At 42.4% G+C, this 23,055-nt stretch overlaps 1 protein-coding gene across 1 annotated transcript in view; it reads right to left on the bottom strand.

Moving 5' to 3' along the window:
• Positions 1 to 23,055, bottom strand: part of ANXA10 (annexin A10) — a 52,758-nt gene that overhangs the window by 5,551 nt on the left and 24,152 nt on the right. The window contains exons 3-10 of the mRNA XM_054990305.1: positions 21,611 to 21,705; positions 14,289 to 14,402; positions 10,316 to 10,406; positions 7,473 to 7,552; positions 5,895 to 5,948; positions 5,710 to 5,803; positions 4,467 to 4,562; positions 3,533 to 3,591 (exon numbers count right to left, since the gene is read on the bottom strand). Of these exons, the coding sequence (XP_054846280.1) occupies positions 3,533 to 3,591; positions 4,467 to 4,562; positions 5,710 to 5,803; positions 5,895 to 5,948; positions 7,473 to 7,552; positions 10,316 to 10,406; positions 14,289 to 14,402; positions 21,611 to 21,705 (683 nt within the window). The remainder of the gene's footprint in view (positions 1 to 3,532; positions 3,592 to 4,466; positions 4,563 to 5,709; positions 5,804 to 5,894; positions 5,949 to 7,472; positions 7,553 to 10,315; positions 10,407 to 14,288; positions 14,403 to 21,610; positions 21,706 to 23,055) is intronic.

Below are 23,055 nucleotides of genomic sequence, written 5' to 3'. Positions count from 1 at the left end.
CAAATTCACCCTACATTTATTTATTTATTTTATTTAAAACATTTCTGTGCTGCCTGTCCACCCAACTCAGGGTCTCCAAGGCAGTGGAATTAACTTGACAAAAAACTTTGCAAATTGCAGGCATGTGGTATATTGGTCAGAATGTCGGACTAGGATCTGGGAAACACAGGTTCAGCCTAACAGGTTCAATCACATGCTCTAAGCCTCACCTACCTCACAGGGCTGATGTGAGGATAAAATGGAGAAGAGAATGATGGAAGCCACTTTGGATCCCCATTGGAGAGAAAAGCATGGTACAAAATTTATAAACAAACAAACAAAAAACTAAATAAATAAATAAATATGTTTTATGAAACATAAATGTTACCACCTTGGGGCATATATATCTGTGGGTTGCTTATGACCTGGTGCTGCAATTTGGCCTTTTAGCAGGTCTCAAAAATGAAAACTTAAAAGAATGAAGTACACACACATCTGTAATATTTTTAGATTGCGTAGTTTTAAGATACACAATTTGTATTTTCACATTTCCACACCAGAGGGCAAAAGAGGCCCTGAAGAATGCGGTCTTTTCAACGGCATATACAAACACATTGTCCCATTAATAGATGTACTTGCAGATGCATGTGTTGAGTTAGCTAGGATTTAAAGTAGAAGAACCTCAGTTTATCTGAATGGAGAACACATGAAGCTGCCTTATACTGAATCAGACCAATTCATCAAGGTTGGTACAGTCTATGCAGACTGGCTGCAGCTCTCTGGAGTCTCCGCTCAAGGTTTTTCACATCATCTATCACTTGGTCCTTTTAACAGGAGATGCCAAAGATTGAAACTGGGACCTGCACGCAAAGCAGATGCTCTACCATTGAGCCATGGCCCCTCACCAATATTCTCCCCTATGATTATGCAGAATTTTTAGTACTTCTATTCTTCCATGTGCTATCTGTATTCCTATCTTGTAGTCCCCTGTGCAAGCACTGAGTCATTACTGACCCATGGGGGAATGTCGCATCATGACATTTTCTTGGCAGACTTTTGTTACGAGGTGGTTTGCTATTGCCTTCCCCAGTCATCTACACTTTACTCCCAGGAAACTGGGCACTCATTTCATCAACCTCATAAGGATGGAAGGCTGAGGGCCAAGCTACAAGTGACGAATGACACTTGAATGGCAAGTGGATTGAGTGGAGTGAAAGTGAACAGGGAGAAATACACTTGCCATTCAAGTGTCATTTGTCATGTGTAGCTTGGCCCTGAGTCAACCTTGAGCCGGCTACCTGAACCCGGCTTCCACCAGAATTGAACTCAGGTCGTGAGCAGAGCTTGGGCTGCAGTACTGCAGTTTACCACTCTGCGCCAAGGGGCTCCTATCATGTTACTTATTTAAATAGAAGCATTTCTAAGACTGCAGTCCTGGGCCTGCAATCTTAATGGCACTTTCCTATTGAATAACATGAGATTTAATTCTGAATAGACCTGCTTAGGATTGCTCCCTGAGTCCCATTGAATTCAAATTGTGGAGGGGCTGTGGCTCATTTGTAGAACAGCTCCTTGGCATACCAAAGGTCCCAAATTCAGCTCTTGGCTAGACATGGGCACGAACATCAATACGAACGAAAACCCCCCACGAACAGCCCGTTTGTTCGCGAACAGGCCGTTCATGAGTCCCCATTCCAAACGAACAGGTGGTCATTGCAATCCTCGTTCGTTGCGTTTGGCTGCTGTTCGGGAAGCCAGACACTCAGGCGCCTTCAATCAATTCCCCTGGCAAGGGCAAGGACTGAACTCTATCTGAACTCCTTCTGGCTTTCCTTCTGGCTTTAACCCTTCAGCTTCCAGCAGACAGTCCAGTTTTTGCCACTCAGAAGAGAAATAGACAGCAAAGGGAGGGGACCCATGGATCATACCTTTCCTGGGATGCAATCTCTCTGAAACTTGTGGGGTCTTCAGAGGACAGTGAGTACTATGTCCCCTGCAAATTTGGTGGGTATTGGTCATTCGGAAGGTCAGTTTTGTAACCCCTTGAAGTAGCTTCCAACAGGCAGTACAGTTTTTGCCACTATGAAGAGAAAATGACAGCAAAGGGGGCAGTGCCAGCTCTCCCGAAGTGAGAGGGATGGAGAGAATCTCTTTGTCCTGCTGGCACCAGGAAGGAGCAGCCCCGCGGTGCTGGCTCTGCCTGCTGTCATTTCACTATGAAGAGAAAATGACAGCAAAGGGGGCGGTGCTGGCTCTCCTGGTGCGAGAGGGACGGAGAGAATCTCTCCATCCTGCTGGCACCAGGAAGAAGCAGCCCCACGGTGCTGGCTCTGCCTGCTGTCAGAGGGACCAAGGGAGTCTCTCCTCGTCCCTCTGACTGCGGGCAGAAGTGGCCCTGCAGCGGTGCTGGTTCTGCCTCATTCCACTGACAGCAGGCAGAAGCGGCCCTGCGGTGGCGGCGGCGGCTCTGCCCACTGTCAGAAGGACCAGGGGAGTCTCTCCTCATCTCTCTGACAGCAGAAAGAAGTGGCCCTGTGGCTGCGCTGGCTCTGCCTGCTGTCAGAGGGACAAGGAGATTCTCCTCATCTCTCTGGCAGTGGGCAGAAGCGGCCCTGCGGTGGCACTGGCTCAACAGTGGACAGAAGAGGCCCCATGGCGGCACCAACTCTGCTCACTGTCAGAGGGACCAGGGGAGTCTCTCTTCATCCCTCTGACAGCGGGCAGAAGTGCTCCCACAGCGGCACTGACTCTGCCCACTGTCAGAGGGATGAGGCGAGCCTCCTCATCCCTCTGACAGTGGGCAGAAGCGGCCTGCAGCACTGACTCTGCCCGCTGTCAGAGGGACGGAGAGATCCTCTCCGCACATGGCAGCAGCAGCCCAGCAGCACTGGGGTGGAGCAGAGGGGTGGGGGCAGGGGGTTGTGGGGGGTTTAAAGGGTCCTGCTCCTTGCATGTGGCAGGAAAGGGCCCTTTAAACTATCAGCTGGCAGTGGCAAGGGGGAATCCCCCCTGCCACCTGCCAGCTGATAGTTTAAAGGGATCTTTAAAGGGCCACGAACACGAACACTGAACATGTTCATTAAGGGGACATGTTCGGTTCTGGGACATGTTCGGTTCTGTTTGTTGTTCATGGATGGCAATGAACAACGAACAGGGTGTTCAGAATTTTTTTCCCATTCATGCCCATGTCTACTCTTGGCATCTCTGATAAAAAGGATCTAGTCACAGGTGATGTGACTAGATCTGCATAAGATCTTGGGGAACCACTGCTTGATAGGCCAGTGGTCTGATTCAGTATAAGACCATTCCATGTGTTCATGGGTGCAGTGGAATTTACTTTTGAATAGATAGTACTTTGTGTCTCAAGCCATTCTAAAAAGTGAGGGTGTATTGTATGTTCAGGTTTGGGATTTGAAGCTGACATGATAGTCATAAACCCCGCAAGCAAGCAAGCACTTTAAATATGACAGTTTTAACACTTTTGAATGAGTATTGGCTAAGTTCCAAACAAGAGCATAGTAAAACTATTCTTTTAAATTATGTACATACTCACATGAATTGCATTATAAAGTCTATACGCAAAATAGGAAGCTTTATCTCTCATGCACAGAACTGAGGGCAAAATCAAACAACAGGGTGTTACAGTCTTCAAAACCTCTCTATTACAGTAAGACAAAAGTAATTGTTATTTATGTCTCTAATAAAATGATTCTGCCCATTTTCTTTTATCCTTTCTGGGATGTGTACTTACGACAGGTGGTTGGAATTTGGGGGTGGGGGTGGGGAATTCTATTGGGTGAACAGTTCTCAAATCTGGTACTTCACAGTAATTCTCACATTTCTCTGCTTGTGTTGGCAGTGAAATATTGCTTTCGAACTCTCTAATGGAGTTACAAAAAGAATTTCTTCTTAGAAGTAACTGTTTCAAAGGCTGCTGGCAATGAATGGGCTTGTATCTTCCATTCTATTAAGTGCTTTGGAAGTCAAACACAACCAATCCCTTAGAACAGCAGGATGTGTCTAGGTCAAAGATGCATCAGTTAGATGTTACTTGACAGAGAGAATCTGAGGTACAGAAAGATAAACGGCTTAACTCTATATCACTTAAAACATTGGAGTCTAAACCCATTGCCACTAGTTTTCAAGATCTCTAGACTTCTTCAAGGTGACACGGCAATTCTGTAGGAACAGCAGCAGTAAAACAAAGACTTCAATTAACTGCTCTCTCAGAGGGAGTAGCAATTTCCTCCCTAGTCAGTAGGTGCAAGAGCTCTTGGTTGGAAAGGCTATTGTAGCACTTTTGCAGATGCACTAGATACTTTTCTCAGCTCAAATCTCAATTGTTCACTTTTGTAGCTGTGGTAATATATACTTGAGACATGTCACTTATATAAAATAAAAAATAAAAATAGGAAAGAAGTACACCAACACTTAGTTCAGTTGATGAATACAATAGTAAGATTATAACATAAAACTGATTTTGTTACCTATTGCTACCAGCAGTTCCTGAAAATATCCATCATAACATTCAGTAATGGCATCTACTATGTCTTGTCCAGAGATATTCTGAAACTCCTGAAAAACTTAAAGAAAACGTATATTTATGAGTGATGAGCAGTTAATGCAGTTGTCAAACACTGGTGCCTAACTCCATTGCTGGTTTGCTGTTTTTTTTTCAACAAAGGTTAAGAGTTTACCCTGAGTTAACATCATGTTCATTTCTGGGAACAATATTTGTTCTATGGTTAAGAAACATGGAGCTTTTCCATACTGAACTTAACTGCATCTGTTCCTTCCCTCATACGCAGTATCATTTGCCAGTCGTTACTCTTCCAGTTTTATTGAGTTTTTCCTGGAGATGAACAACTGGCATATACTACTATGCGTAAGGGAGGGGAAAAATGATGCCGTTAAGAAGCCAAGTGGCAGCAAAACCTCAGTGGAGAATAGCACATAGTTCGACAATCTGTAGTGATAAAACAATTCAAAGAATATTAATTAGATCAAGCTTCTAGTTATGCTTATGCTCTGCTGGAATAATAATAAATACACTAACTGGGATCACTAGAGAAATTATTTGGCCAAAGCGAGAATTTGTCAAAAGAGCCCATTATCTTGCTGTTTTATATTAAATGTACACAGGATGATTTCCTTGTGTGGATATCATACCAGTTTAAAGTAGCAAAAGCATTTATTCTCATGTGTGAAGGATGGCCAACCTGTCCATGGAAGTTCTTCAGTATAATCTCATACCAGATGCGGGGAGCAGCTTGTTCACATGTGTGAAGTAGCTTTAGAACAGCAACCACTTGGTGTGATCAGGGCTTTTTTTCGGGGGAAAGAGGTGGTGGAACTCAGTGGGTTGCCCTCGGAGAAAATGGTCACATGGCTGGTGGCCCCGCCCCCTGATCTCCAGACAGAGGGGAGTTTAGATTGCCCTCCGCGCCGCTCAGCGGCGTGGAAGGCAATCTAAACTTCCCTCTGTCTAGAGATCAGGGGGTGGGGCCACCTGCCATGTGACCATTTTCAAGAGGTTCTGGAATTCCATTCCACTGTGTTCCAGCTGAAAAAAAGCCCTGGGTGTGATGCTAATATAGCCCTCAGGGCTTCTGGAAACATTAGTGATTTCAGAAGTAGCGTCTCACTTTCAGCCAAGGTCTGTATTGCTTTACTCAGTTACTTGTTCATATAGTTAAGCAGTGTGATTGCAGAAGTGATGAAAATATTTACCCATCCATAACTGTTGGTAACTCTTGTTGCATAGAATCATTTGCAGCATGTTTTTGTGTTCCCCAGTTTTTTGCTGGCACGCTTCCCAGAGGACCTAGACCATTAAAAGATAAATGAGGTGCAAAAGGCTACTACATTAAATCATACTTCAAAAAGGATTTAAAACTGCAAATATGTGCTGATACCATAGCATCCTGAGCAGCCATAGCAGGGTCCATATATCCCTCTTGCCTGGTTCCCTGGAAAAATTAACAGATATAATTTGTTAAAAAAAAAGGGGGAAAGCTTGGGATTTCATGCCAATGTTTTGCCTTAGAAGCCCTAGAATTAGTAAGGAGTATTGGTAGCTAGTAGTATTACTCAGTTAAAGGAAAGGTTCAGAGGTGGCTTCTTTGCATATTGCACCATAATTTTGCATCATAATCAGAGATGGGCATGAACAGAAAAAAACCCCAAACATGATGTTCCTTGTTCGTTGCCATCCACGAACAGGAGCTCACAAACAACCACGAACATGGCCCTGTTCATGAACATGTTCGTAGTTTGCTGTTCGTGGGGGCCAGCAGGCTGTCCTCCAGCCATCATCCAAGTCAAGATCCCTACTGCACCACTTCGAGAAACCTGACCTGAGCAGGCACCAGGAAAGGTACCAATAATAAATAATAGCTTGGCCCCAGAGCCTGGCAGCAGCCCTGAAACCTGAAGGGATAGATCCCTACCGCACCACTCCCAGAAACCTTACCTGAGCAGGCAGCAGGAAAGGTACCAATAATAAATAATAGCTTGGCCCAGAGCCTGGCAGCAGCCCTGGAACCTGAAGGGGTAGATCTCTATCCCACCACATAAAAAGAAAATTCAAGCTCCATTGCACTCTCTCTATCAAACTGCCAACAGCAGCTGTTTCTCCCTCTCCAAAGCCAGAGCTGGGAGCCCCCCCTCTCCCCTGGTCTTTGCTCCCTTGTAACAAATTTTGAGCTCCACACTTGAAAGGAAAGCCTGCCTATCAAGCTAAATTGGGCTTAGATTGGGGTTTCCAGGGCAACGGCAGGAGTTCTGACAGAGTTCAGACAATCCCTGCCTAAGTTGCCAAGGGAATTGATTGCAGGTGCCAGACTGTCTGGCTTGACGAACAGCAACGAATGAGGCTTGCAATGACCACCTGTTCGTTTAGAATAGGGCCTCATGAACAGCTTGTTCACGAACAGCAGATTGGGCTGTTCATGGCTTTTTTTTGTTCGTATTGCTGTTCATGCCCATCTCTATTCATAATTGCTTCATAATTATATCATATGTTCACACTCCTTCAGTCTCTGTAATTTACACAAAGCAGTCCACTTTTATTTTTTATTTTATTGTATACACACATATATAACACAAACTCTATTGTATACACAAACCTTACCCAGATGCATTTTAAATACACATTCTGCCCTTGTATCATATTTTACTATATAATATTGGGAAGAGAGCAGGACTAAAGAGGCTATCTTATTTTTTATTTGTTTTTTTAAAAAATTGAACTTGCTAAAAGTACTTCTTAAAAAGTACTTGAATGTGGAAATATCCTATGGAAAGAAGGTGGAAGTTATCAGTTTCAGCAGTAAAAAAACCAGTCTGTTTCAAAATAATACGGTTGATGGTTTTTTTTCTTTTCCAAAATTTATTTTAGACACGGTGAACTTAAAACTCAAACTATCTTTGAACAATAGGAAAATGTTTCCCTGTCTTTACTTTTAATAGAAAAATCCCTGTTTGCACAATACCTGAGCAAGATTCATCAGTGTATCTCGGAAGTGGCCAGAGGTCTCAGAATAAATGTCTTGAAGAAGGTCACTGTCGTATTCTGCAAAGAAAACAATAAACGAATTAACATATAATGGGCCAGTGTAACTTCTTCAGCAAATATGAGCAAAAAGAATAGATCTAGAATCCAAAGGGCTTCTTTCATGAGTGCAAGGCACTTCTTGTGCTTTCACCATTTCCCCATACAGTTGTCTCCGCCCATGCCACATTGCACTCTGCACCAGTGGATCCTCTCGCCATTAGGATCAATCAGGAGGACACATAAGTCTGTTCCAGGAAAGACGCTTAAATGTCTACATGTCATTTTGATACTTCCAAAAATGCTATAGAAACTCTCTACGAGCTGGACCAACGTGGTCCAGGGAATTCAGGAATTCTATAATGAGAATTGTACTGGCAGATGGCCTTCCCTTGAAGAGCACTTGCCGCAAACAATGGGTTGTCCCCTTCAGTGAGGAGTGGGAGGGCAGGCTGTGCTCTAAAATGGACACTCAGTTTGTGCAGTGATGCACTGGCCTCAAAGGCCATGGTTCAGTTCAGATGTCATGTTTTAATTAAACAAATTTAAATTAAATTAAGAGCCAAACCTAGGTTTGAAATTGGTTTATTAACCACAGTTCGTTGTAACCATGGTTTTGTGTGGTGTACAAATGCAGACATCCTTGTTTATACCATGATGTGGCTCTACCTATAACGTCGGTTGGGATATCAGCTCAGTTTCTTCAGGGGAAGTAGGGAAAAGAGCAATGAAAACAGCAAACAAGGATTTGACGTCTGTGACTTATCTGAACATGACTGGTCACTCACAAAAGGGTGCAGCTCTATTTAGGATTGTTCTGTTAGTGTTCCTCCATGGTAGAGTGAGGATTCTGACCAGGGTCTCCCAGATCCTAGTGTGACATTGCTAACCACTATATCATGCTAGTTTTGTGTTATATCTGATTTCATGTTATGGCTTTGTGTATTTTTGAACCAAGTCGATGTGTGAACTAACTGTGTGCTCTCAAATACTTCTTAAAATTCTTTGCAGTACAAAGGAATTCTGGTTCACTGGGGAGGTTTCTGGGCACTATGACAAGTGAGGACTTGCAGTGAAATTCTAAGCAGAGTTACTGCAGTCTAAGCCCATTGGTTTCAGTGGTCTTAGACTGGAGTAACTCTGCTTAGGATTTCACTGTCACTGGGAATACTAGGCAAAGAAATAAGCCACTGAGCTTGATAACTTACATAAATTAAATTGTATTTAAAATATTGATACTGAATAGAAAGGGAAATAGTACAGGACTTACACAATTTTGTCATTTCCTGCACAGACTTATTGCTCCAGCTTGGCTTTTTAACAACATGGGGTTTCCCCTGACCTTACATATATCATTGCATGCCTGCCATCACTTCAGCTGTGCTCGTTTCAAGCCAGCTTTTTCCCTGTATTTTCTAGAACCACCTTTGTACAAAAGTCTCCATGAAAAATTCATCAGGGTTGCCGAGTCTGTGTAGTTTGCCGCATTCCCTAGTGCCCTGACACAAAGGATCTCTATTCCTGGCCACACACCCCTTTCCCCATTTTTTCATTCTGTTCCGTCTCTGTTCTCTCCATTTTTTAATGCCTTGCTAGTGGTCAAAATACTGATGTAGCAGTGTCCTGATGCACCATTTTTGGCATATTTACCTATCCTTTTCCATGTTCACTTCCCCCTATCTGCACCCCCATTTGTGAGTGCTCTTTCCTGGCAACCACCAGTCTTGCCTTATGCCCCTCTCTCTGATGGGGTCATTCCATGCTTTGGTAGTTTCTTCACGTGCAGCCACTATGACCTGATCCCCTTAAATTTGCAAGGTGCTACCTGAGCAGATGCTTTTATTATTAAAACTAACATTTGTGTATAGGTCTGAGTTTTACATCCATTCTAATGTTGGTAGCCAGGAGAAACAGCAAGGTATTATCTTACTGACAGGACCAGAGAGCAGCACTGGGGAGGGGGAGATGTCCCCACCATCACCACTACAAATCATAAAAAAGGAGAAAAGAGTGAAGTGCTAAATAAATAAAGGGTGTGGGTGAAGAGAAAGAGAGGGTGGTAGAGGGCTGAGTCCTCCAGATCCACCAAGCCAAAGAGTCTTTCACTCCTGGATGTAGCATTTCCTCTCAAAAGACGGTGTGGGCCTTCATACTCCTCTCTCTCATCCATGGGTAAACAGAGCTGTCTGGTCTAGTGGGTTAGAGCAGACTGGGGGAGAGGAAGGTGCCAATTTTAAAGGCACAGAGGATGGTGGAGGGCTACACAGAAGCTCACTATGTCAAGATACTGATGTTGTGAGGGAAAAAAACTACTGAGGCAGCACATTGCAGATTCAGCAGTAGTGAAAGCCCTGATGTAGGAGGAAAGCAATCTTTCACTGACTCCAATGTGTAAAGGAAAACCTGGCTTGAAAACTTAGACAAAACATGAAAAAAGCAGGGGAAAGCTTGTAGTACAGAATCATCCTCTGAAACTGATCCAAAATGAAGTTTGGCAGAAACAAATGAAATACAGAACAAAATGTTGGTGTGGAAGTGCCTGTGGTGCCTCCTATGGAATTCCAGAAACTGAATGCCGGGGGGGGCGGGAATGGGGAGGCTAGAGATCTCTGAAATAACCATCCCTATAAGGAAGCTGCAATTCCCAGGATCCTATGAGGGAAACTATTACAATGATGTATAAAATAACTTCATAATATAGATATCCTATTAGATAAGGCCTGCTCCATAGATGCTATTATATGCTTTGCAGGAGGAAAAAAAGGAGAAAAAACCGAGAGTTACGCATTAGGTAGGCTTCTTTCATCTGGAAGATTTCTTCATTTGATCTTGAGGCTAATATATCAATTAGACAGTTTTCCTCTGTGCCAGCTCCCTGTGTTTAGAGTGGGATAAAAAAACATTGCTGGTATAAACAATGGTTTCAAATACAATTAATAGATTTAGAATAAGTACAGCCTGCTGGTTTCTGTATAGGCACTTTCAAGTAGTATCTTTTCAAATTAATGTTTCCTGGGAAGTGGTGATTTTATCTCATTTGCTCTCAGATAGAATTGATCAGACCCCCTAAGCCTATGATAGTTGATCAGTATGTTTTTACATTTAAGTGCACAAGTAGTTCCTTTGATGAAACAAGATGGAAAGTAAGATAATCTCTTAGCACAGAGCGAATTGTGCTAATATTAATTACATTCTTGAGGAGCAGTAAAGAACTTTTGTATACACAGCATTGAATAGCATGGCACACTACTGTTAAGACAGAAATTCTATGCACATTTTCTTGGGATTGAAATCAGTGCCACCTAACTAAATATACATAAATGTTAAAATATGATTTTTTAAAATTTATAAACATGTTTATATCTCACCTGTCCAACTAGAGCAAGATTGTCAAGGTGGTTTAGACTAGACATGGGCATGAAATGGAAAAAGCCTGAAATGAGAGTTTTGTGTTTTGTCATGATCCACAAATCTTGAATCATGAAACTTCACGAAACTGACACATTTGCCGAAACGATTCATTAGTTTCATGATTCGTCAGAACCTGGGGCATTTCAAGGGCCCCCTTCATTCCCGGAGATGCCAAACTCGCAGGGAAACTTCAGCAGGCTCTCCTCCACCCACCCTCCCAGTTTGTAATACGTTGATTGGGAAGGGTGGGAAGGGAAGTGCTGCCAGAATGCTGGATCAAAGGAGGACAAAGGAGCAGCTGTGGTGGAGCTGGGCTGGGAAGACAGAGTGAGGGGTGGGGTGGAGGAAAAAAGGTACCCTCACCCAAAGACCTTCCCACAGCAAGGCCAAGAGCTGGAAATAAGAGGCTTCTTACAGTCTCTTTAAAGCAGCAGCTGCCAAAAGCACAATCCCAAATCCTTCCACACACTCTCCCACTCCAATCCCAGCAAAACGTTGACATAGATCAGAACAGGAGGTCTGTGGTTGGCTGACAGACCTGCCTAACAGGGTCTGGAGGGGTGAGATTGGTGTGCCCATGGCTACAGAAGGCCCACCTCCTTGGTTGCCTAGGGGATTGATCCCTCCAGCTCTTGGCTGTATAGGGCAGAATGGAAGCTCTCCAGATGGCTAAGAGAGCTGCCAATCAAGGGTAAGTGGGCTACGATTGGGGTTTCCAATGGCAACAAAAGGTCTGGGCCCATTGTTGCCTAGGGAATCAATGGATCGGCACCAGCCTGTCTGCAATTATGAATAATTCACGAAGCTAACGAAACAGGCCAAAAATTCATGAATTTTGTGATAATTTCGTGATAACCATGGCCCCACAAAACACTGTTTCATGACACATGAAATGGCCCATTTTGTGACAAAATTTGCTTCATATTTCGATTCGTGCCCATGTCTAGTTTAGAACCATTAAAAATCAAATAAAACAATCTATACAACAATTTAAAAAATATTTAGTCCCTTCAAAATTAACTTTGTCTCTTAGCTTTTGTCATGACTTGATTTTTTTGCTGCATTACTTGCACAAACCTCAGACTGTATGCATCATAACTGATATATTGTGCATAACAACTGGGAGCCCCTCTGCCTAGATCACAGTTTGTTCACAAACTGCTTTGAATTATCACACTTTCTCTCCCCTCCCCCATTCCTGTCCTTGTTGTATATTTATACAATCTTTCCTCTCAAAAGTGCTGTTTTAGACCTGTTGGGGAAGGTTTAGACCTGTGCCAACTGCACAGGTACAAAAACGGCACATAGTCTGTATGGTTGACTTTAAATGGTGCATGGCCTGTCAAAGGTAACCCTCAGGTATATACAATGTGAGCCAGGAAATCATGAATATGCATCTGTAGTAGTTACCCATTGTGACAGATGGGCAAAAGTACTGCCCCTTTCTGAAAAACACCAGTCCCCTTTAGTTCTGGTTGGTGTGTGAGCAGAGCTGCTAGCAGCCAAGAAGAATCCCTGGAAGGGCTGGAGGAACCAGATGGGAGGGGGGAATGACAGAAAAAAATGTTACACTGTCAGCCTAGATTAGATAGGATTTGTGTCTCCTGAGCATTAATTGGGAGTGAACCTGTGGAGACTTTGGAAGTCACAGAACATTTCTCTTTGTATATTTGTGTTTGTGTTTGTGTGTGTGTGAATAAAGAAGCTAGCAACAGAGTTGTCTTGAGGCCCCAAGTTCTGAGGGAAATGAGGGCAAGATTTGTGGTTTCTGGGAGGAGCTCACATTTACACAGTGAGAACACTGAAGTTGCAAGAAGGCCAATACTTACTTCAAGAATACAAATTTAGCTGCTAACTGCTCTCTACACCCCAAATATACCACCATAACCTTGTCCAGCAAGACTGTGGCTGTTTCCCCATGTTCTTAAAATAGCTTGACAGTCACCAAACGCTAGTGGCTTCCTTGCACTATTTCTGATCTCACCTGGATTTCTGATGGCTATTTCTGATGGTGCCACAAAAACAGAATCGTCACTGCCTGCCTCTGGGTGACGTCAGAAATAGCGCGAGGAAGCTGCTAGCATTTGGTGAGTGTCATGCTATTCTAAAAATGTGGGGAAACAGCCCATGTTACATCTTTAAATAGCTTCTCTCCTCTTTTCTGAACCATCTTGTTCCCCTGTCCATGGGTGTAAATAAAAGTTACTGTTCTTTTTCTGTTTCCCTCGTGGGTACTGAACATGTTTCATTCAGAAGGCTCTCTGGTAAAGTGTGTCAGATACAGGGTTGGGGTAGAAACCACACTGGTCAAGCTTTACATCACACTCCCTATGCTTTGACATCATTTTAAGACCCTGATCTTCATACTCTTGTAAATGTTACACTGAGTACCCCCACTGTAAGATGGAAAATTATTTAGAATGCTGTTCATTTTTGATTTGCAGTCAAATTGCTGAGCTGATTGTATGAGGCATTTGACTTAACACAAAACCACAGATGCTAAGAACTTCATAAAAATGTAATCAACACTTGAACTTAACTTATTTGTAGTGCATATTTTATGACATTGATTGCCACAATTACTTATTCCTAGGGCTCATTTGGAAGGGGAATGCGCTGGAACAGTGTTCCTGTAGATCTGAAAAGAGGTCATGTGGGTTTTGACCCCACCCATGTGATTCCTTTTGCTCCCTGCTGCCTCCCCGCTGGCCGTATGTTTAGTAGCAGGCAGTGGAGGAGGCAGCAGCAGCTGCAGCACCACCACCCCATCACCACTTCCTGGATTCCCTGGTAGGAACCCAGGTGGGCGTGGGGGGGGTAGCCATGTGGCCTGTCCTCCAGACCTGCAAGTGGTGAGGGCTCTGCAGAGGAGGGTAAGCTGCTTTGAATTCATTCTGCTGCTTTATTTTCATTTGTGACTTGTGAGTGAGTGCAAACATGGCTACTGGAGCTGGTTCTCCAAAGGAGGGTAAGCTGCTTTAAATTCATTCTGCTGCTTTATTTTCATTCGTGACTTGTGAGTGAGTGAGTGAGTGAGTGAGTGCAAGCTGGGGTACTGGGGCTGGCTCTCCAAAGGAGGGTGAGCTGCTTTAAATTCATTCTGGAGATTTTTGGCGAAAGGGGCCTGAGGGGTGGGTGTTGCCTTCTGACACAGTTCCGGTGATGTCAGGGGTGTGTGGCATATGCTAATGAGATATGCTAATGAGTTCCCGAAGTTCTTTTTCTACGAAATGACCCCTGCTTATTCCTATTTCAGATTTACCACCATCCAATTGCAAATAATATTAAGCTATTCAGCAAAATGGGCATGGTTAGAACAGAGAGACAAGCCAGATAATATGTGTACCTTCATAGCATGCCAGAGCTCATGCGCATCAAAGGATGCTGGTGGATACATCAGGCTAACCATAACTTCTTTGAAGTGATGTGAGAGAGTTTCTTTCAGATCAGTAATCAAGTCCTTGGGAAAAGAAAGTATCTCGTCATCCTGTGTTGCATAGTATGAATTCTTGAAAATAAATAAACTAAAACTGGATTTATCAGCGTGAATTTTTTGGTTTGGTATAGAGCAACAGACCAGCAATAGACATGGCCATTCTCATTTATAGTAGAAGTTTTGAAGTTTTGTCTCAATGAACATATCTAAGCTAAAAGATGCCTTCCCACACATATTTATGAGGAGACATCATAGCAATTCTAACCTTTACCTTCAGCTAGGTAGTAGTATAGGGATCAGAGTGTCAGACTAGGTTCTGGGAGAACCAAGTTTGAATCCCCACTCTTCCATGGAAACTTTCTGGGTGACCTTCAGTGAGTCACACACTTTCAGCCTAAGCAACTTCACAGGATTGTTGTAACAACAACAACAACAACAACATTCGATTTATATACCGTCCTTCAGAACAACTTAATGCCCACTCAGAGTAGTTTACAAAGTATGTCATTATTATCCCCACAACAATAATCACCCTGTGAGGTGGGTGGGGCTGAGAGAGCTCCAGAGAACTGTGACTGACCCAAAGTCACCCAGCTGGCTTCAAGCGGAGGAGTGGGGAATCAAACCCGGTTCTCCAGATTAGAGTCCCATACTCTTAACCACTACACCAAACTGGCTCTCAGTTTGTGAGGATAAAATGGAGGAGAGAATATTGTAAGCCACTATGGGTCTCCGTTAGGGGAAAATGGGGTATAAATAAAGTAGATAAATACTAAACAAAATATAAAATATAAAAGAAAAATAATCAAAGCCCCATGGGATCAGAGTATACTTTCAAATATACTATCTGTCAGTTCACAACCTAACTACAGTAATCCATGCAATGGTCACTTCCAGGTTGGACTATTGTAACTCACTCTATGCAGGGCTTCCCTTGGGTTTGACCCAGAAATTACAACGGGTCCAGAATGCTGCTGCATGTGTCCTGATGGGTATACTGTACAGGGGACATATTACTCTGATCTTGCAGCAGCTGAACTGGCTCCCCGTGGAGTTCCAGATCAGGTTCAGGGTTTTGGTTTTAACCTTTAAAGCCCTAAATGGACTGGGACCAGCATACTTGAGGGATCGCCTTTCCCTGTATGTACCCTGGGGAGTGTTGAGATCTGCAAATAAGAATCTGCTGGTGGTTCCTGGACCCAGGGAGGCTCAGCTGGCCTCGACCAGGGCCAGGGCCTTTTCAGTCCTGGCCCCAACCTGGTGGAACTCTCTGTCAGAGGACACCTGGGCCTGCCAAGATCTTATATCCTTTTGGCGGGCCTGTGAGACAGATATGTTCCGCCAGGCATATGGTTGAGACCAGTCTTAGGTTGCTTGGAAGCCTCTCTACTAGAAGCAGGCACAAACTGAAATATGAACCAAAGTTCATCATGAACCAGCAGTTCATGGGAGCTCATTTCTCACACACTGTGACAAATTTTAGCCCAGTTCATTTGGCTCATATTTCGGTTAGTCATTCACTGCAGACAGCCTTGCGCTGATCAATCAGTTTCCTTGGCAACAGGGGGGATGGGCTCTCTGCAGATGTTCTGCTGACTCGGAAGTGACATTTTCACAAACCAAACAAATCACGGGGCAAGTTCATGAAAATTTGTGAAAGTTTGTGAAAGTTCATGGTTCGTGGTTCATTGTTTGTGAAACATGACTCTACTGATCTCCTACAAGGTGGGCTATACCTTCCCTCCTTACATGCGAAGTCACAGAAATGATATTAACTGTGCCCTACTCCCTCTTTGTTTATATTGTGGCTGGGGAGAATCGAGGGGGCTGCCATCTTGAGACGCTGACTGTATATGTACTGTTGTTTTGGTTTTAAAAATATTTAAATGTTTTAATCTTTGTACTAATTACATTATTGTAACCCACCCTGAGCCTGCTTACAGGGAGGGTGGGCTAAAAATTGAATAAATAAATTGAATAAATAAATTCCTAAGTAAAGATACTGGTAAACAAGCTTCCATTGTGATTCCTTGTATGCGAAGAAGTGAGCTTTGACTCTTGAAAGCTTATACCATGAAAATGTTTGTGGTCTCTAAGGGGCAGTGGACTGAGATCCTATTGTGGTTCATATTTCTCTTTCCCATTCCTTTCATTTTGATGCCAAGACCAGCTCCTTGAGAGTCACACTAGGACACAAAACGGGTCCTGGCCATTTCCAAGACAAAAGCAGAATAGATTTTGCTTGACTCCACCATGCTAACTGGAGAGAGGCTTGGCTTGCCTAGTATCAGACCATCAGATCATTAATTAGATAATTGATCATGATCTCTAGTTGACTGATCAGTGTGCCTTTAACCACATGAAGAATGTATCATATTAATTCTCCCCAAAGAGCAGCCTTCTCATCAGGGGTCAGGCTAACCATATAAATGACCAAGTTTGTAGAAGTTTCTTGCTGCTCTATCAACATATTATTATTATCACCATCATCATTATTTCTTCGAATCCACTCTCCCTGTTTATGAGCTCAGAGAGGAATACAATATATATAAAATACATAAACATGTTAATTGAAAAACAGATAAAAACGTTAATAAATATATAATACAATTTCTAAAAGACAGCAGCACACATATTGCACAACCCAAACCGCAATCCCTTATTGCTGTTCTATACTGACCAAGTTGCTTATTGATACTAAGCCAACGACACTTAGGGTTAAGAGGCAGAGAAAAAGGGTTTTCTTGCTTACTATTTATTTATTTAGGGTAGTGTTTCTGTATGGTATAGCCCAATCTCATCAGATCTCAGAAGCTAAGCAGGGTCAGTACTTGGAAGGGAACCTCCAAAGAAGACTGGGGTTGCTATGCAGAGTAAGGCAATGGCAAACCACCTGTACTCCTCACTTACCTTGAAAACCCCTTTATGGGGGTCACATAACTTGGTTGCAACTCGATGGCACACACATATGTATTTATTTATTTAGAAAATGTATATGCTGTCTCTCCAGACCTGCTTGAAGTGGCTTACAACAACAAAACAAAACTAAACAATAGTTTAAATTAAATTGTTTAAAACTAAACAATAAAAAATAACAGACAAATCATATGAATAAAATAATCTATGTCAAAAACATCAATGCATCAAACGACGTTAATAAAAATACTGCTCAAAAATAGTCAATAAAAGCAAACCAAGACATAAAATGGAATGATCTAAAAGGTTGAGAAAACAGTCCTCAGGCTAGGAGCAGACCATAAAACTTCTAAAAAAGATGGAATCCCTTAGTTAAAAGCCTGAATAAAAAGAAATGTTTTTGCCTGGTGAACAAAGGAAGGTAAAGGCTGTTTAAGTTTGGTTCTGGGCTGGAACCAGAAAGTCACGTTCACTCTGACACATGTCCAGTGTATGCATTCCTTCCTGACCAAACATGGTAAAGACTTCAGATTCATAAGTAAGGAGTTGCATAGGGAAGACAGGGTTGTTCACAGATAAGAAGGGAGGGGCTGAGAGAGGCAGCTTGTGACTGCTCAGCTTGCTTCCGATCACGTAACCATGGTTGTATCTGTACCAGTCCTATGGGTTTTATTGATACTTTATTGTAATAAGATCACACGTGCCTACCTAAGTATATGACTATGGAATCTAATTTAAGATAGTATCCATATACTAAGTGATGAAAATAGATCCTCTCTTTGAAGAAAATTTTTATGCCTGGATTATTGTTGTTGGATTGGACTTTCTGCCTTCCAGCTTTTCTTGCTTTGATCCCTGTGAAGGACAGGAGGCCGTCCTGCCACTGAAAGTTAAAAGTTAAATCTGCCACTCAGCTGTTCCATTCCTGAGCCTATGGCAGTGGCTCCCTAGCATCCAATCACCTTGGGTGATGGGAGAAATGTTTGAGAGAAACTCAGCAGCAGTTCAGTTCAAGTCTGCCTCAGCAAAAGAACAGACTGTAACAAGGATCGTTCTGTTTGGTAGTGTGGGAGACTGGTTTAGCCCTATCTCTGGGAGAGGATGGAGAGACCTGAGGCCTGTCCCTGATGATGAGCAGACCTGGTACTCTTTAGTCTGACTCTTGGGAAAAGGCAGGCTGGTGAGGGTGGAATCTTGTTTATGAAAGGATCCGATGTAGTGGTTAGGTAGTGAAAGCCAGTTTGTAACTGCAGGCATTAAAAGAAATTTAAATCACAACTTGAAGCCATAACTAGCTTAAGTGCCTCAGCTAGATTTCTTCTGACTGGAGAGCTGGGCTGCTGTTCTGTTCTTTTGAAACCACCAGTACATAAAGAAATCTTCTTAATGTTTATCACTGCTTCAGTGATCTCTGAGTTCTTCTTACCACAAAACTTACCTCACAGCAAAGAACCTAAAAATCTTTACACTTACTACCAAATAAATATCTAGCAACTGAGGGGAAGGTTTACATTTAAAATAAACCTAGTTCCCAAAATTATAGGAGAGTATGTGGGTGCCCTCAGTTGGAAGAAAAGACCTGTCTATCTTGCTCTGATCCCCACCTTCAGTTATGGGTTTTGATTGACTGACTTGAACCACAAGGGGATGGGTCCTCCAGTGCAACTTGCTTTTAAATGCTTCGTTGTGAATTGTGTATGACTATTTTCAGTCTCGGGGATATAGCAATAAAGAGATAATATAAACTATAAATGAAATATAGCACTATTAATGCAAAAGCTGCTCTCAGAAGGCAAATAATTGAAGGTAACTGTGAGCCCTGTGCATATAATTAACATAGCAGACAGAGCAGCAATGAGGAAAGAGACATACAAATTAAAAATGAATTTATGATGAAGAAACAATATGTAATCTTTGCTGAATGCACATTAGATACATTTGACAACCACTAAATCACGCATGGAATAGAAATTAATTCATTAAGACATTCATTGCTGACAGTGTGCCTGTAGGAAAACTGATTAATAATACAAATGGAGGCTAATTAAAAATTACCCCCTGCAATTGGAACTAGGGTAAATGGAGAAGAGCAGTGAAAAATAAGACAAGACAACTCTGAGTTGTCATTATTAACATTTTCTAATTATCTTGGCTATGAGAAATCAGTGTAGGGTAATTGTAAGAAAGCATCTCAGAGAGGTTTGTGCATATTTCTAAACTGCAGAACCAGCTTGGATGGCATTTTAATAGAAACATGTGGTTTAACTTGTATCTGGCTTTTTTTTTTCTTTTTTCATGTCATCCTTTTGCAGTTTGGAATTCATGCTAATGCCACAATTATCAACTTCCTTATGATTAATTCCCTCCATTTTAGAAACAAAAGCGGCAAGGATAGCCTTATTGTACTTTTACAATGAGCTATGTAAAGAATAGAGTGGAAGAAATAAAAATGAAACTGCACCCAAGCTCAAAATATACGCAAAGCAGCACTAAAAATATATATTGTATGCAATTTTCAATGCATTTAGGCCAACATGCTTACATTTACAGTGTTAGTTCCAGTTAATTCAGTGGGAATGAGCTACTTTATAGGCCAGCATTCCATTTTAAGTGTTCTATGGATTGCAACCACATAGCTCAGTCATTCTTGTTCATTTCAGTTCAGCATTGCTGTTTTGTCTGCCAGCTACCACAGCCTTAAAACTTTTCTGTCTATGACCTGTTCCAGGATTTGTTAATCTCAGCTACTTCAGGCATGAATGCCTTCTGTACTCCTGTGAATATCAGTCAGTAAATAGAATTAATTGTGATCCCGGGCTGCAGTTGTGCAGTACACAGTGGTCCTTTGCAATAGCACTTTGTTTCTTTCCCATGTAAAGACTATGACATTGGTCCAAATTTTGTCATGTCCATTTAACGGTTAATACTGCTTGCTTGACACAGCAGTCATTTTTGTCACAGTTGGGTGCAATGGTTACAGTGTCAGATAAGGATCTCCACATTCTTCCATGATGTCTATTGGGTGGATCTGTGCTGATCAGTCTTGACCTCATTTACAGATGAAGCTGGGAAGGGAGAACTATGGCTGAATCCACACTTACCGGCATAGTGCTAAACAGTCGGAATGATAGTGTCTTCCTGGCACATTTTATGATGTCATTGCGCCACAATGCCGCTCTCATGGCGCGATGATGTCAGAAAAAGTGCCAGGAAGATGCTATCATTCCGACTGTTTAGCACTATGCTGGTAAGTGTGGATTTGGCCTATGTATACTGCCTGAACACCTTGGAGGAAAGGCTGGATAAAACTTCCCTAAATAGGACACCCTTTTCATTTTATATGTTTGTCGCAGAGAACCTCAGCATAACACTGGCATATTTGCAACCAACATGACTGCTGCATAAAGTGTGGAGTGGCACGGATAGTCTGATTTATCTGGAAAGAGCTAGAAGGATCCTGTGTGCCCCCTCCCCTACCTGGCTGGTCTGAGCTTGCCATCAATCCCAGTGCCTGACTGCTAATGATCAGTTTATCCAAAAGAGAATGTACTAAGCATTGAAGCGGGTTTTGCATTTTAATGTGTTAACTAGGGATGTGCAAAGGAGAAAAAAATGAGCTGGAAACACACCCCAAAGTTGCTGTTTCATCTGGTTAGAGACGCTTCTGGAATGGTGGACCAAATCTGGGAAATAATGACACACTCCCACCAAAAAGTTTGTGTATTTCATTTCTGTTGGTACCTTGCCGCAGCAGCAGCAGCACTAGGCACGGGGCCAGGCCTGTAGCCATGGTGGGGTTTACAGGTGCAATGCCCCACTCAAAATGTGCCTTGCCTCACCAATCAGCTTTCTTGACCTGTATGTGCAGGGCCACTGACTGTCTTTCTACATGAGACATCTTACATGGGGACACTCAAGTATTGTGAGATGCAATGTTCACTGGGAAGCATAACTTAAAAAGACAGAGCCTATGGAGATCGCTCCTTAGAGGGTTTTATTAATTTCACCTTCACCGCCCTGAAGGCTCTGTCAACTTCATCTCCCCTTCGGGTTTAACAGTTGTGCAAAACAGATGACATTTGCAATGAGGTAAGCATTTTCAGAAGATCTTTCTTCCAATCAAAACTCTTTTTCAAATGGAGGAGGGACTGTGTGGATAATGTCAGAGAGAAATCCAACACCAAGGCAGAAGAGTATAATGCACCAAACAAAAACGGGCCAGATAAATGAGCATTCACTTCTGAAAGATCAGGAGCAAGGCAAAAGTGTGAAAAGGGCTGAAAAGTATAGATGAGAGCAAAATTAACATAACCTACCCTGCCATATATGTTCCTATAAGCCTCGGCAATCATGAGTCTCTGTGCATTGCAGCGCTGTGTTAGAACATCAATTAGCACATCCTTATCACAATCTTCAAGGGGAAGAAAATATAATTATTAGATTTCGAACAGTTACTTTCATTTATTCTGCTGGTGTCATCGGTGATTGCTGTGCTTTATTCCCCTGTGTTGGGTGCATTTCCTGCAGAACAGTATCAAGGACTTTCCTACTGCCATTCACAAACACCAGTTGTATTTAGCGCACTAACTTGCCTTTGATGTGCTGGTGTACTACCGACAAATGGCATTATCAGATGCTCTGCCATATTTCTCAAGGGCACATCAAGAGAATGGATAACGGCTTTCACTGAGCAGGAGCCTAGGCATCATGTACAGATTTATATCTGGACCTCGTTTGTTGAGCTTATACATCCCACAAGTACTGATTAAATCTGATTTCCAATTTTTATGGTTATTTACCATTGAATTCTGGGTTGAAATTGCATATACGTGAGCGCAGAGAGATTGCAGAATAACTAAAGAACTTTTTTAGTTTGCTGTTTTCTTCACACCAGCTTCTGAGTAATGTTCTGCATTTCAGCAGCCTTTTTTTTTTTAAAAGACAGCATATGGTCGCTAGTTTATGACTGGCAATTATAACTGCTTCCTAAAAGCATAAACAGTGTGTGCACTTTAAAGCAGTGATTTTCAAACTGTGTTGTGGGATTTCAGAAGCTTATGAGAGGTTCCTCGGTAAGGAGATCATTAAGGGCTGACAGTTTATCTGGAAGACAGCTTGCCCACCACTATTGATCTTCCTTTGCAACATGCAGCAACTGCAGAGTAATCATATGTATGTTCTAGGGCACAGGCCCAACAGTTCCAGCCAACAACCCATGTGAAGTGAGAGTAGAGAACATTGCAAAGTCCAGTGTCTTCAAAGGGGGTTCTTTGACCAGTAATTTTATGGATGTTTGAAAACAACTTATTTAATAATAATAATAATAATAATAATAATAATAATAATAATAATAATAATAATAATACACGTTCGATTTATATACCGCCCTTCAGGACAACTTAATGCCCACTCAGAGCGGTTTATTATTATCCCCACAACAAAATACCATGTGAGGTGGGTGGGGCTGAGAAAGCTCCAGAGAGCCGTGACTAGCAAGGTCACCCAGCTGGCTTCAAGTGGAGGAGTGGGGAATCAAACCCGGCTCTCCAGATTAGAGTCCTGCACTCTTACCACTACACCAAAAAGGAAAACCAAAATATTCAAAAAGACTTACTCAGATAGGAGGGCTGTATTGTAGGGTGGGGGGCTCAGATGCTTCACTAATAAGTTAGGGACCATAGACTTCACCACTATGTTGCCTAACATATTATCTGTTGCTTTTAAATTTGTGCTCCTATATACTACCTGTGCTTCATGTTGT

The sequence above is a fragment of the Eublepharis macularius genome, chromosome 10 (genome assembly GCF_028583425.1).
Source record: "Eublepharis macularius isolate TG4126 chromosome 10, MPM_Emac_v1.0, whole genome shotgun sequence".
In the NCBI taxonomy this organism is placed as follows: Eukaryota; Metazoa; Chordata; class Lepidosauria; order Squamata; family Eublepharidae; genus Eublepharis; species Eublepharis macularius.
This window is presented reverse-complemented; position numbering and strand designations above follow the sequence as displayed.